Below are 14,443 nucleotides of genomic sequence, written 5' to 3' on the forward strand. Positions count from 1 at the left end.
CTTTGTCCTTCTCCCTCCATCTCTCTCTCTTTGTCCTTCTCCCTCCATCTCTCTCTCTTTGTCCTTCTCCCTCCATCTCTCTCTCTTTGTCCTTCTCCCTCCATCTCTCTCTCTCTTTGTCCTTCTCCCTCCATCTCTCTCTCTCTTTGTCCTTCTCCCTCCATCTCTCTCTCTTTGTCCTTCTCCCTCCATCTCTCTCTCTTTGTCCTTCTCCCTCCATCTCTCTCTCTCTTTGTCCTTCTCCCTCCATCTCTCTCTCTCTTTGTCCTTCTCCCTCCATCTCTCTCTCTTTGTCCTTCTCCCTCCATCTCTCTCTCTTTGTCCTTCTCCCTCCATCTCTCTCTCTTTGTCCTTCTCCCTCCATCTCTCTCTCTCTTTGTCCTTCTCCCTCCATCTCTCTCTCTTTGTCCTTCTCTCTCCATCTCTCTCTCGTTGTCCTTCTCCCTCCATCTCTCTCTCTTTGTCCTTCTCCCTCCATCTCTCTCTCTTTTTGTCCTTCTCCCTCCATCTCTCTCTCTTTGTCCTTCTCCCTCCATCTCTCTCTCTTTGTCCTTCTCCCTCCATCTCTCTCTCTCTTTGTCCTTCTCCCTCCATCGCTCTCTCTCTTTGTCCTTCTCCCTCCATCTCTCTCTCGTTGTCCTTCTCCCTCCATCTCTCTCTCTTTGTCCTTCTCCCTCCATCTCTCTCTCTTTGTCCTTCTCCCTCCATCTCTCTCTCTCTTTGTCCTTCTCCCTCCATCGCTCTCTCTCGTTGTCCTTCTCCCTCCATCTCTCTCTCTCTTTGTCCTTCTCCCTCCATCTCTCTCTCTTTGTCCTTCTCCCTCCATCTCTCTCTCTTTGTCCTTCTCCCTCCATCTCTCTCTCTTTGTCCTTCTCCCTCCATCTCTCTCTCTTTGTCCTTCTCCCTCCATCTCTCTCATTGTCCTTCTCTCTCCATCTCTCTCTCTTTGTCCTTCTCCCTCCATCTCTCTCTCTCTTTGTCCTTCTCCCTCCATCTCTCTCTCTTTGTCCTTCTCCCTCCATCTCTCTCTCTTTGTCCTTCTCCCTCCATCTCTCTCTCGTTGTCCTTCTCCCTCCATCTCTCTCTCGTTGTCCTTCTCCCTCCATCTCTCTCTCGTTGTCCTTCTCCCTCCATCTCTCTCTCGTTGTCCTTCTCCCTCCATCTCTCTCTCGTTGTCCTTCTCCCTCCATCTCTCTCTCTTTGTCCTTCTCCCTCCCTCGTTGTCCTTCTCCCTCCATCTCTCTCTCTTTGTCCTTCTCCCTCCATCTCTCTCTCGTTGTCCTTCTCCCTCCATCTCTCTCTCTTTGTCCTTCTCCCTCCATCTCTCTCTTTGTCCTTCTCCCTCCATCTCTCTATCTTTGTCCTCTCTCTCTCCATCTCTCTATCTTTGTCCTCTCTCCCTCCTCTCTCTCTCTCTCTTTGTCCTTCTCCCTCCATCTCTCTATCTTTGTCCTCTCTCTCTCCATCTCTCTATCTTTGTCCTCTCTCCATCTCTCTCTTTCCCTTTCTTAATCACTCTGTCACTTCCATGACACCTCCTACTTCCCTTGGGCTAAAGGAGATCCTGATAAAATGTAAATCAAGCTCTCTCCCTCCTCTCTCTCACTGAATGAGTAAAACACATTTTAAAGCCACACTGTTAGCTGTCCAGTGCATTGCTCTTTTACACTCATTGGACTGAATCGTGTCCCTCGTACGGAGCAGCACCTAACAATGAACTGATGATGATGATGCCTTCTTGGTAACACTTCGTTAAATCCTCCTATGTCTAACGTTAGGGTCATGTGACCTAGTCTTTTGTGTGGGCTTTACGATTATATCACTGCATCTGTTAGATGGTATTTGCGCTGAAGACCAATCAAAAAGCTGACAAAAGTTAAAATTACAATGCTACTTCCTGGAAAATGACATGTTTTTCATTGGGTATACTGTGGTCTGTATGTTTGTCATGATGTCGGTAGGCCACTAGAGAGACACAGCTGTCCACCGCAATCAGAACCATCCATCCTGGGACCGTAACCACAAAGCTTCTCAGAATAGAAGTTCTGATCTAGAATCAGTTTGGCCTGTTAGATCATAATGACAGATCCTGGATCAGCACTCCTGCTCTGAGGTGTTTTGTGGATACGGCTCCAGGTCCTGGTTCCTATACAATAAAATAACAACTGCACCGTTACTCAAATGAAAATGTCCTGTCTTTTATTGTGAATTAAAACAACATTAAAATCACTGGCTGCCATGGCAACATGGTTAAGAATGATCAAAGTACCACTCCCTTCTTAGTTACAATCACAGGTTGCCTCCAAATTCTCCACCAATCTCCCAGTGTGCACTCATACACTTTTTGTTCTGGTTTTAAAAAGCATTGGAATAGTGTAGTCATTGGCTGGAGGGAGATTCAGCCATTAAACCCATGACTGGGAGTGTGCCAGGCAAGTATACACTTGGGGGGGGTGGAGGATTGGGACGTAGCAAAAGCGTTAGGATCAATGGTAAACTAGGTTCTCTGTAAACTGTTTCTGTCCCCTATACCACACAAGTTAGATGGACACACACACACACACACATCCCCCACACACACACACATCCCCCACACACACACACACATCCCCCACACACACACACATCCCCACATTGAAAACCCCCCACAAACATACCTGTTCATCTAGATATCAGCATAGAATCTTACTGGCACATAAAACTCAGTAATACCAAAAAAAGGTGATTGGCTACCCGCAACAGGTCACAAAGACATGGACCAATGAGAGAAGAAGGACATTAGGGGTTCGGTGGGGCTTGTTCTGGTAAAATAGGAGGATCAATAGAAATTAAATTACTAGAGAGATTTAAACCCAACGTGCACTATTGAGCGCATCACATCCTTGATGCATTGTGGGTAAATGATGACTGACTCAGGGGCAGATTGGGACCATAAGTCAGCTCTGGAATTTCTAACACACTGACCCATTTTTATCCATGACGCATTATTAGATATAGAAAATAAGCATTTTGTAAAAATTTATATTATATATATATATATATATATATATATATATATATATATATATATATATATATATATATATATTATATATATATATACTATATATATATATACATACACACACATTTTTACAAAATGCTAATCGAGACAGGCCCACTGGGCTACCAGCCCATCTGGTATCTGCCCAGAAATGCCAGTCCGCCACTGGACCCACTGATCTACAAACGATGAGTGTTCTCAGAGTATGAGGGCTGATCTAGGATCAGTTTGGCCCTTTAGATCATAATGAATCAGATTACATGGACAGGGTGGGACCTGAAAAAAGTGAACATTCTCATTGGACAAATGGAGGCAGAAGCTCTTGTCATTTCTGTTGTCTAGTTCTGTGTCTAATGAACACCACCCAGGGAGTAAAAGGCACCGTGTTGAGCCCAGATGGCAAAGAGTGTCCCAAATAGCACCCTATTCCCTAGACAGTGCACTACTAGGCGCGGCTGGTAGAGTGGTTAGAGCGTCGGGCCAGTAACCGAAAGGTTGCTGGATCGAATCCCGAGCTGACAAGGTAAAAATCTGTCGTTCTGCCTCTAGGTAAATCCAAACTGGCTTGGTTAAATAAAGGTTCAACATCTTCTGACCAGAGATGGGATCTAGATAAGGAATAAGGTGCAATTTGTGACGCAGATCATTTACTCTTCTGCTTCCTCCTCGTCTTCTCTCTTCTCTTCCCCTGATTGGCTGTGAGGTGGCGGAGTGGGCGTGTCTTTATGTACAGACACGCCTCTGTACAGGTGGCTGTGAGGTGGCGGAGTGGGCGTGTCTTTATGTACAGACACGCCTCTTATCGTCAAACAGTCTGCGGACGGTATAGACCTGAGAGAGGAGGAACAGACAGTTAGAGACAGATGTTACCTGAGTGACTGATTACACTAGTATAGTGTAATCAGTAACTAGTGTGTCTACAGGTTGTCCTAGTGTGTGTGTGTGATAACTAGTGTGTGTGTCTATAACTAGTGAGCGTGTGTGTGTGTCTATAACTAGTGTTATAATAGGAGGATAGGTTGTCCTAGTGTGTGTGTGTGTGTATAACTAGTGTGTGTGTGTGATAACTAGTGTGTGTCAAATCAAACGCACCTTTTATCCCATAATGATGTTGGCAGAAGACCCCTACACTGCTCAAATCAAACACACCTTTTAGCACTATAATGATGTTGGCAGAAGACCCCCACACTGCTCAAATCAAACACACCTTTTAGCACTATAATGATGTTGGCAGAAGACCCCCACACTGCTCAAATCAAACGCACCTTTTAGCACTATAATGATGTTGGCAGAAGACCCCCACACTGCTCAAATCAAACGCACCTTTTAGCACTATAATGATGTTGGCCGAAGACCCCCACACTGCTCAAATCAAACGCACCTTTTATCCCATAATGATGTTGGCAGAAGACCCCCACACTGCTCAAATCAAACGCACCTTTTATCCCATAATGATGTTGGCAGAAGACCCCCACACTGCTCAAATCAAACGCACCTTTTAGCACTATAATGATGTTGGCAGAAGACCCCCACACTGCTCAAATCAAACGCACCTTTTAGCACTATAATGATGTTGGCAGAAGACCCCCACACTGCTCAAATCAAACGCACCTTTTATCCCATAATGATGTTGGCAGAAGACCCCCACACTGCTCAAATCAAACGCACCTTTTATCCCATAATGATGTTGGCAGAAGACCCCCACACTGCTCAAATCAAACGCACCTTTTATCCCATAATGATGTTGGCAGAAGACCCCCACACTGCTCAAATCAAACGCACCTTTTATCCCATAATGATGTTGGCAGAAGACCCCCACACTGCTCAAATCAAACGCACCTTTTATCCCATAATGATGTTGGCAGAAGACCCCCACACTGCTCAAATCAAACACACCTTTTATCCCATAATGATGTTTTCAGAAGACCCTCTATAGGAATGGTAGACTATAGACCCATCTTTATTCAAAGACTCAATCATGGAGACTCTTACTGACAGTTGTGGCTGCTTCGCGTGATGTATTGTTGTCTCTACCTTCTTGCCTTTGTGCTGTTGTCTGGGCCCATGTACCATGTTTTGTTCTCCTACCATGTTGTGTTGCTACCACGTTGTATTATATTTTGAACCCCAGGACCACGTCTCCCCAGGTCTCTCTGGTCGTGATGTGTGTTGTGTATTATATTTTGAACCCCAGGACCACGTCTCCCCAGGTCTCTCTTGTCGTGATGTGTGTTGTGTATTATATTTTGAACCCCAGGACCACGTCTCCCCAGGTCTCTCTGGTCGTGATGTGTGTTGTGTATTATATTTTGAACCCCAGGACCACGTCTCCCCAGGTCTCTCTGGTCGTGATGTGTGTTGTGTATTATATTTTGAACCCCAGGACCACGTCTCCCCAGGTCTCTCTTGTCGTGATGTGTGTTGTGTATTATATTTTGAACCCCAGGACCACGTCTCCCCAGGTCTCTCTTGTCGTGATGTGTGTTGTGTATTATATTTTGAACCCCAGGACCACGTCTCCCCAGGTCTCTCTTGTCGTGATGTGTGTTGTGTATTATATTTTGAACCCCAGGACCACGTCTCCCCAGGTCTCTCTTGTCGTGATGTGTGTATTATATTTTGAACCCCAGGACCACGTCTCCCCAGGTCTCTCGTGTCGTGATGTGTGTATTGTATTATATTTTGAACCCCAGGACCACGTCTCCCCAGGTCTCTCTGGTCGTGATGTGTGTTGTGTATTATATTTTGAACCCCAGGACCACGTCTCCCCAGAGTTGAACTCCCTGTACTAGGGTATATAGAGTTATAGTTAGGTCTGTGTTCTGGAGGTTAAACAGGGAGTGGTATATTTCGTAGGGTCAGAGTTGAACACCCTGCTATTGACGTTATGGGTGCTTGGTAATTGGCTGCTCCTCAGTAGCAAAAACATGTGAAATATATTAAATATGTTTAATATACCATGTCCGTTTTCAATCACGCAGTGACCTACCATACCGCCGACCTACCACACCCGCTGACCTACCGCACCGCCGACCTACCGCACCCGCTGACCTACCGCACCGCCGACCTACCACACCCGCTGACCTACCGCACCGCCGACCTACCGCACCCGCTGACCTACCGCACCGCCGACCTACCACACCCGCTGACCTACCGCACCGCCGACCTACCGCACCCGCTGACCTACCGCACCCGCTGACCTACCGCACCGCCGACCTACCGCAACCGCTGACCTACCGCACCCGCTGACCTACCGCACCGCCGACCTACCGCACCGCCGACCTACCGCACCGCCGACCTACCGCACCGCTGACCTACCGCACCGCCGACCTACCGCACCGCTGACCTACCGCACCCGCTGACCTACCGCACCCGCTGACACACTGCACCCGCCGACCTACCGCACCCGCCGACCTAGCGCACCGCCGACCTACCGCACCGCCGACCTACCGCACCCGCTGACCTACCGCACCGCCGACCTACCGCACCCGCTGACCTACCGCACCGCCGACCTACCGCAACCGCTGACCTACCGCACCCGCTGACCTACCGCACCGCCGACCTACCGCACCGCCGACCTACCGCACCGCCGACCTACCGCACCGCCGACCTACCGCACCGCCGACCTACCGCACCGCTGACCTACCGCACCCGCTGACACACCGCACCCGCCGACCTACCGCACCCGCCGACCTACCGCACCGCCGACCTACCGCACCGCCGACCTACCGCACCGCCGACCTACCGCACCGCCGACCTACCGCACCGCCGACCTACCGCACCGCCGACCTACCGCACCGCCGACCTACCGCACCGCTGACACACTGCACCGCTGACCTACCGCACCGCTGACCTACCGCACCGCTGACACACCGCACCGCTGACACACTGCACCGCTGACACACTGCACCGCTGACACACTGCACCGCTGACCTACTGCACCGCTGACACACTGCACCGCTGACACACTGCACCGCTGACACACTGCACCGCTGACCTACTGCACCGCTGACACACTGCACCGCTGACACACTGCACCGCTGACACACTGCACCGCTGACACACTGCACCGCTGACACACTGCACCGCTGACACACTGCACCGCTGACCTACCGCACCGCTGACCTACCGCACCGCTGACACACCGCTGACACACCGCACCGCTGACACTGCACCGCTGACCTACTGCACCGCTGACCTACTGCACCGCTGACCTACTGCACCGCTGACCTACTGCACCGCTGACCTACTGCACCGCTGACCTACTGCACCGCTGACCTACTGCACCGCTGACACACTGCACCGCTGACACACTGCACCGCCGACACACTGCACCGCCGACCTACCACAACACAACACGTGTTTCCTTGCTAGTCAATGAACTCACATCTACTACTGTTTCGGAGATCAAGCGGGGAGCTAGAGATTTTTTCCTCGCCCGTGTCCTCTGATGTTTTTGAAGCTGAACTAATCAATGTGCCCACTAGAAGCATCTTTTTGCATATTTTAGGGTAGGTATTTGTACCAGCATACTTTGACCTGAAAATGTGTGCAGGTTGGCAGGTCTGTAAGTAGGAGACTGGTACAGGACCAGCAGACCCTCTACAAGTTGTCCTAGTTTGGGGGTGTGTTACCTGAGTTAGTGCGACCCCCAGCATTACAATGAGACTGGTACAGGACCAGGAGACCCTCTACAAGTTGTCCTAGTGTGGGGGTGTGTTACCTGAGTTAGTGCGACCCCCAGCATTACAATGAGACTGGTACAGGACCAGGAGACCCTCCACAGGTTGTCCTAGTGTGGGGGTGTGTTACCTGAGTTAGTGCGACCCCCAGCATTACAATGAGACTGGTACAGGACCAGAAGGAGACCCTCCACAGGTTGTCTTCTAGCAGGTTACGGTCCCTGGCCTCAAACGCTCTCAGTACCGTCTGCATCTGACGACTTCTCTCTAGCCGACGGTGTACTGAGTCTATTGACTCCTGGAGGGGAGGAGAGAGAGGAGGGAGGGGAGGGGGAGAGAGAGGAGGGGAGGGTGGGAGAGAGAGGAGGGGAGGGTGGGAGAGAGAGGAGAGGGGGAGGGGGAGAGAGAGGAGGGAGGTGAGGGGGAGAGAGAGGAGGGAGGGGGAGAGAGGAGAGAGAGGAGGAAGGGGGAGGAGGAGGAAGGAGAGGGTGATGAGGAAGAGAGAGAGGGGGAGTTTGAAAAGAGGAAAGGTACTGTGTTCGTTCAGTTGTTGAAGACATGGTCATCCATCCAATAGCCTACTCACCCTGATGTCCTCCAGCTTGTACTCCAATAGGCTCTCAGGCTCTCCAAGCCCCGCCCACTCGTCATCCCCGCCCACGTCGCCCGGCTGTCCCTCGATGATGACCTGCGTTTTTACACAAACACTTTATAGTATCTTTATTTACATTTGATTCAATTAGCAGATGCTCTTACCCAGAGCAACTTACAGTAAATCAAATCAACCAATTAATAAAGATATATTAATATAAATAAACCTCAAAGAAGACCATCTTCTCAGAGAAGCGGCTGAAGCTGTTGTCAAAACAGATCTGGTAGTCTCCTTCCTCCGTGGGTTCCACACTAGAACAAAACAACCAATCAGAGGCGCTGACACAGAGAAAGCAACCAATCAGAGATGTGGGCACAAAGAGAGGGAAGGGGAGAGACCAAAAAGAGAGGGAAGGGGAGAGAGCGAGGACAAAAGACACAGGTTGATCTGAGGTTGAATTGTGACATCACAGAAGCAGAGAAATAGACCAATCGCAGAACTAGAAGAGATGTTGTGCGTGGAGATTGGACCAATGAGAAGCAGCGGTACTGACATGTGGACTCCGTCTGAGCGGCGGAACTCAGAGATGAGCTGGAATCCGTGAGGAGAGAGAATGGTGAAATCTACATCCATACCTGCACCGGCTATCACCTGGAGAGAGGAACACACACACACACACACACACACACACACACCAGAAAGGTACTTTTACAACAGCTATAGACATGAGTCACACTGCACGTCAGAGAGCTAGGATATGAAACATGTTACCTGAGTAAAACAGGATGTGTACTCAGTGACGTGAACCCCTCTGAATGGTGCAGGTAGAAATAGAGAAAATAGAGCTGACAGGATCTCCTATTCTCTCTGACAGTTTCTGTACAACACATTTCTATCATCTGTCTGAACCTCCATGCTCCCGAGAGGGCATAGGGTTTCTGGTCACAGGTAGTGCACTACATAGGGAATAGGGATGCAGACGACCCCCTATCAGATAGGCCTAATCTCTACACCATAGTGGAGGAACTAGGTTCTGTGTCAACTGTTTCTCTGTCCCCTGTATCGCAACTGAAATCAGATGGACACACACTCTCACACCCCTACGTCATCACACAAGGAAAACAAAACACAAACATGGCTGTTCTTCTAGATATGTGAGTCTTACTGGCACATAGAACCCATCTACACATGAACAGTCTGACGTTACAGGACAAGGTTGTATATGTGAGTCTTACTGGCACATAGAACCCATCTACACATGAACAGTCTGACGTCACAGGGCAAGGTTGTATATGTGAGTCTTACTGGCACATAGAACCCATCTATACATGAACAGTCTGACGTTACAGGACAAGGTTGTATATGTGAGTCTTACTGGCACATAGAACCCATCTATACATGAACAGTCTGACGTTACAGGACAAGGTTGTATATGTGAGTCTTACTGGCACATAGAACCCATCTATACATCAACAGTCTTACGTTACAGGACAAGGTTGTATATGTGAGTCTTACTGGCACATAGAACCGATCTATACATGAACAGTCTGACGTTACAGGACAAGGTTGTATATGTGAGTCTTACTGGCACATAGAACCCATCTATACATCAACAGTCTTACGTTACAGGACAAGGTTGTATATGTGAGTCTTACTGGCACATAGAACCCATCTACACATGAACAGTCTGACATTACAGGACAAGGTTGTATATGTGAGTCTTACTGGCACATAGAACCCATCTATACATGAACAGTCTGACATTACAGGACAAGGTTGTATATGTGAGTCTTACTGGCACACAGAACCCATCTATACATGAACAGTCTGACATTACAGGACAAGGTTGTATATGTGAGTCTTACTGGCACATAGAACCCATCTATACATGAACAGTCTGACATTACAGGACAAGGTTGTATATGTGAGTCTTACTGGCACATAGAACCCATCTATACATGAACAGTCTGACGTCACAGGACAAGGTTGTATATGTGAGTCTTACTGGCACATAGAACCCATCTATACATCAACAGTCTGACATTACAGGACAAGGTTGTATATGTGAGTCTTACTGGCACATAGAACCCATCTATACATCAACAGTCTGACATTACAGGACAAGGTTGTATATGTGAGTCTTACTGGCACATAGAACCCATCTACACATGAACAGTCTGACATTACAGGACAAGGTTGTATATGTGAGTCTTACTGGCACACAGAACCCATCTATACATGAACAGTCTGACATTACAGGACAAGGTTGTATATGTGAGTCTTACTGGCACATAGAACCCATCTACACATGAACAGTCTGACATTACAGGACAAGGTTGTATATGTGAGTCTTACTGGCACATAGAACCCATCTATACATGAACAGTCTGACGTTACAGGACAAGGTTGTATATGTGAGTCTTACTGGCACATAGAACCCATCTACACATGAACAGTCTGACATTACAGGACAAGGTTGTATATGTGAGTCTTACTGGCACATAGAACCCATCTACACATGAACAGTCTGACATTACAGGACAAGGTTGTATGTCATAACATTCAGTCCTTCACTAGTGCTGAACACACACTGTCTGAGAGGGGTTACACAACACACACACTGCCTGAGAGGGGTTATACATCAACACACACACACTGCCTGAGAGGGGTTACACATCAACACACACACACTGCCTGAGAGGGGTAACACATCAACACACACACTGCCTGAGAGGGGTTACACATCAACACACACACTGCCTGAGAGGGGTTACACTGCAACACACACACTGCCTGAGAGGGGTTACACTGCAACACACACACACTGCCTGAGAGGGCTTACACATCAACACACACACACTGCCTGAGAGGGGTTACACATCAACACACACACACTGCCTGAGAGGGGTTACACATCAACACACACACACTGCCTGAGAGGGGTTACATATCAACACACACACACTGCCTGAGAGGGGTTACACATCAACACACACACACTGCCTGAGAGGGGTTACACTGCAACACACACACACACACTGCCTGAGAGGGGTTACACAACATCACACACACACTGCCTGAGAGGGGTTACACAACATCACACACACACTGCCTGAGAGGGGTAACACATCAACACACACACTGCCTGAGAGGGGTAACACATCAACACACACACTGCCTGAGAGGGGTTACACATCAACACACACACTGCCTGAGAGGGGTTACACAACACACACACACTGCCTGAGAGGGGTTACACAACACACACACACTGCCTGAGAGGGGTTACACAACACACACACACTGCCTGAGAGGGGTTACACAACACACACACACTGCCTGAGAGGGGTTACACAACACACACACACTGCCTGAGAGGGGTTACACATCAACACACACACTGCCTGAGAGGGGTTACACAACACACACACACTGCCTGAGAGGGGTTACACATCAACACACACACACTGCCTGAGAGGGGTTACACATCAATACACACACTGCCTGAGAGGGGTTACACAACACACACACATGCTTGAGTTGAATAGGTGGCAAGCTGCCTGTAAACTCCACTACAGGGACTCTCCCACTGAACAAACAGAGTAGAGCTGCCTGTAAACTCCACTACAGGGACTCTCCCACTGAACAGACTAGAGCTGCCTGTAAACTCCACTACAGGGACTCTCCCACTGAACAAACAGACTAGAGCTGCCTGCAACCCAATAATCTCTACTCCTCTGAAGTGTGCACTTATATAGCTCTCTAGTATTGGATAGCCTGGGGGGGGGGGGACCCTGTAGCCTGGGGGGGAGCCACCCTGTAGCCTGGGGGGGGGGATCAGGCTAGCTACCCTCCCCTCTGTGGACGGACTGGATCAGGCTAGCTACCCTCCCCTCTGTGGACGGACTGGGATCAGGCTAGCTACCCTCCCCTCTGTGGACGGACTGGGATCAGGCTAGCTACCCTCCCCTCTGTGGATGGACTGGGATCAGGCTAGCTACCCTCCCCTCTGTGGATGGACTGGGATCAGGCTAGCTACCCTCCCCTCTGTGGGCGGACTGGGATCAGGCTAGCAACCCTCCCCTCTGTGGGCGGACTGGGATCAGGCTAGCAACCCTCCCCTCTGCGGGCGGACTGGGATCAGGCTAGCTACCCTCCCCTCTGCGGACGGACTGGGATCAGGCTAGCTACCCTCCCCTCTGTGGACGGACTGGGATCAGGCTAGCTACCCTCCCCTCTGTGGACGGACTGGGATCAGGCTAGCTACCCTCCCCTCTGTGGACGGACTGGGATCAGGCTAGCTACCCTCCCCTCTGTGGACGGACTATGATCAGGCTAGCTACCCTCCCCTCTGTGGACGGACTATGATCAGGCTAGCTACCCTCCCCTCTGTGGACGGACTGGGATCAGGCTAGCTACCCTCCCCTCTGTGGACGGACTGGGATCAGGCTAGCTACCCTCCCCTCTGTGGACGGACTGGGATCAGGCTAGCTACCCTCCCCTCTGCGGACGGACTGGGATCAGGCTAGCTACCCTCCCCTCTGCGGACGGACTGGGATCAGGCTAGCTACCCTCCCCTCTGTGGACGGACTGGGATCAGGCTAGCTACCCTCCCCTCTGTGGACGGACTGGGATCAGGCTAGCTACCCTCCCCTCTGTGGACGGACTGGTACAGATAGGCTAGCTAGCCTATAGAACGAAGACACATATTGATAGATATGACCTAATTGAGAGAGTTGTTGGAGCCGTTTGTGTCAAGATGTTGCTTAATTCTACCACTTCACCTACAAGGCCCAAGGGGGTGTGGTATATGGCCAATATACCATGGCTAAGGGCTGTTCTTATGCACGACGCATCGCTGAGTGCCTGGACACAGCCCTTAGCTACCCTACCCTCTGTTGCCTTATTGCTATTATAAACTGGTTACCAACGTGGTATACGGTCTGATATACCACGGTTGTCAGCCAATCAGCATTCAGGGCTTGAACCACCCAGTTTATAATGATGTATTTACATCACTGGGTAGGATGTATTTGTAACACTTACACTGGCTAAATCTCTGTAGAGTGGAAGACGAGAGATGGAGAGAGAGACATTCATAAAACACTATTTAACGAGCAAATGTACCCCTCTCAGGAGTTAACCCACTGTTCCCTGGGCGCCAAAGATACACAGCATACATGCGAAAGGGCACAACCAGATAGCTTGCTGCTGCTGTGGCTCTCTCCTTAACTAGCGAGTTAGCTAGATAACGTTATCTGGCGCGACTAGCTTGCTGCTGTAGTTAGTCATCACGGGAGGCGAACTGAGAATAGCATCATTGTCACAGCTAGCCTTTTCTGGGACTGTATCGTGTTTACATTGGCTAACGTTACAAGCCTGCTAACTTCTGCGTTGCGATCTTTTGTTGCTCGCCAATGCACACACTAGACAGCTAACCCACTAGTTAGTTTACCTGATACTCCACTTCCATGGTAACGTTCTTCGCAGCCGTTTGGAAAAAGCACTCGGTTCTTCCGGCTGGTAAGATAAAGGTGAATTCGCTGTCTTGACTGTGGCCGAAAGCACGAATGGTTTCAAGACACGTCGCTACAACTAACGCCATGAAAACACATGTGGTGCTGCCTCGTCCTGCTGTCCGACGTGTGTCCATGGCGATAAATTAATTAGCTTCCTCGATGTGCTGAAATATGATAGCTAGCTACGTTATCATCCTGGCTAGCTAGCTAACTTCCAATAGCGTGTTTCTATGTTCCGCAACATCTGTTGAACTTTTCCGATCAGACGATTGGCTAGAATATCCGTATGACTGATTCACTGCGGGACCAATCGCCGAGGGTGGAATCCTTGCTGGGGACGTTCATTTTGTTCCCCGTTCTAAATAAGTTATGAACTAAGTTTTGTGCCTCTCTCTACCCCCCAAAAGCGCTACAAATGTGTACATGTCATTTAATATATTACCAGATGTTTTTTTTGTTTTTTTTTTCTCCTCGATTTAGGATAGACACTTCAAAACCTTTTTTCTTATTATTTGTTGTTTGACTGTCCTATATGCCACTTATGAATGTGTTATTCAATGCGTTTCTATGGGCTTTCGGAGTAAAGGCCAAAATCAATATTTTATCA

The 14,443-nt window shown here is 49.3% G+C and overlaps 1 protein-coding gene across 2 annotated transcripts; it reads right to left on the reverse strand.

Moving 5' to 3' along the window:
- Positions 1-3,645: 3,645 nt before the first annotated feature.
- LOC110517601 (transmembrane emp24 domain-containing protein 1) lies at positions 3,646-14,152 on the reverse strand. Of its 2 annotated transcripts, XM_036939955.1 has the most exons (7): positions 13,773-14,152; positions 8,871-8,968; positions 8,544-8,628; positions 8,312-8,413; positions 7,856-8,023; positions 3,840-3,874; positions 3,646-3,782 (listed from the first exon to the last, which is right to left on the reverse strand). In XM_036939955.1, the coding sequence occupies exons 1-7, from the start codon at positions 13,968-13,970 to the stop codon at positions 3,767-3,769; spliced, it is 702 nt and encodes a 233-aa protein (XP_036795850.1). In that variant the 5' UTR covers positions 13,971-14,152; the 3' UTR covers positions 3,646-3,766. The 2 variants fall into 2 exon arrangements, with proteins under 2 accessions (XP_036795850.1, XP_036795849.1); XM_036939954.1 differs by having other exon boundaries at positions 3,741-3,874; positions 13,773-14,151.
- Positions 14,153-14,443: the final 291 nt, after the last annotated feature.

Source organism: Oncorhynchus mykiss, chromosome 13, assembly GCF_013265735.2.
Source record: "Oncorhynchus mykiss isolate Arlee chromosome 13, USDA_OmykA_1.1, whole genome shotgun sequence".
NCBI lineage: Eukaryota > Metazoa > Chordata > Actinopteri > Salmoniformes > Salmonidae > Oncorhynchus > Oncorhynchus mykiss.

Bases quoted from the DNA above. Each gene is read 5' to 3' on its own strand.
- LOC110517601 (XM_036939955.1), bottom strand. From the start codon at position 13,970: ATGGACACACGTCGGACAGCAGGACGAGGCAGCACCACATGTGTTTTC. The intron at 8,629-8,870 runs GTCAGTACCGCT...GTTTTGTTCTAG, and splicing joins CGCTCAGACGGAGTCCACAT to TGTGGAACCCACGGAGGAAG. The intron at 8,024-8,311 runs GTGAGTAGGCTA...CCTCCCCTCCAG, and splicing joins ACAAGCTGGAGGACATCAGG to GAGTCAATAGACTCAGTACA.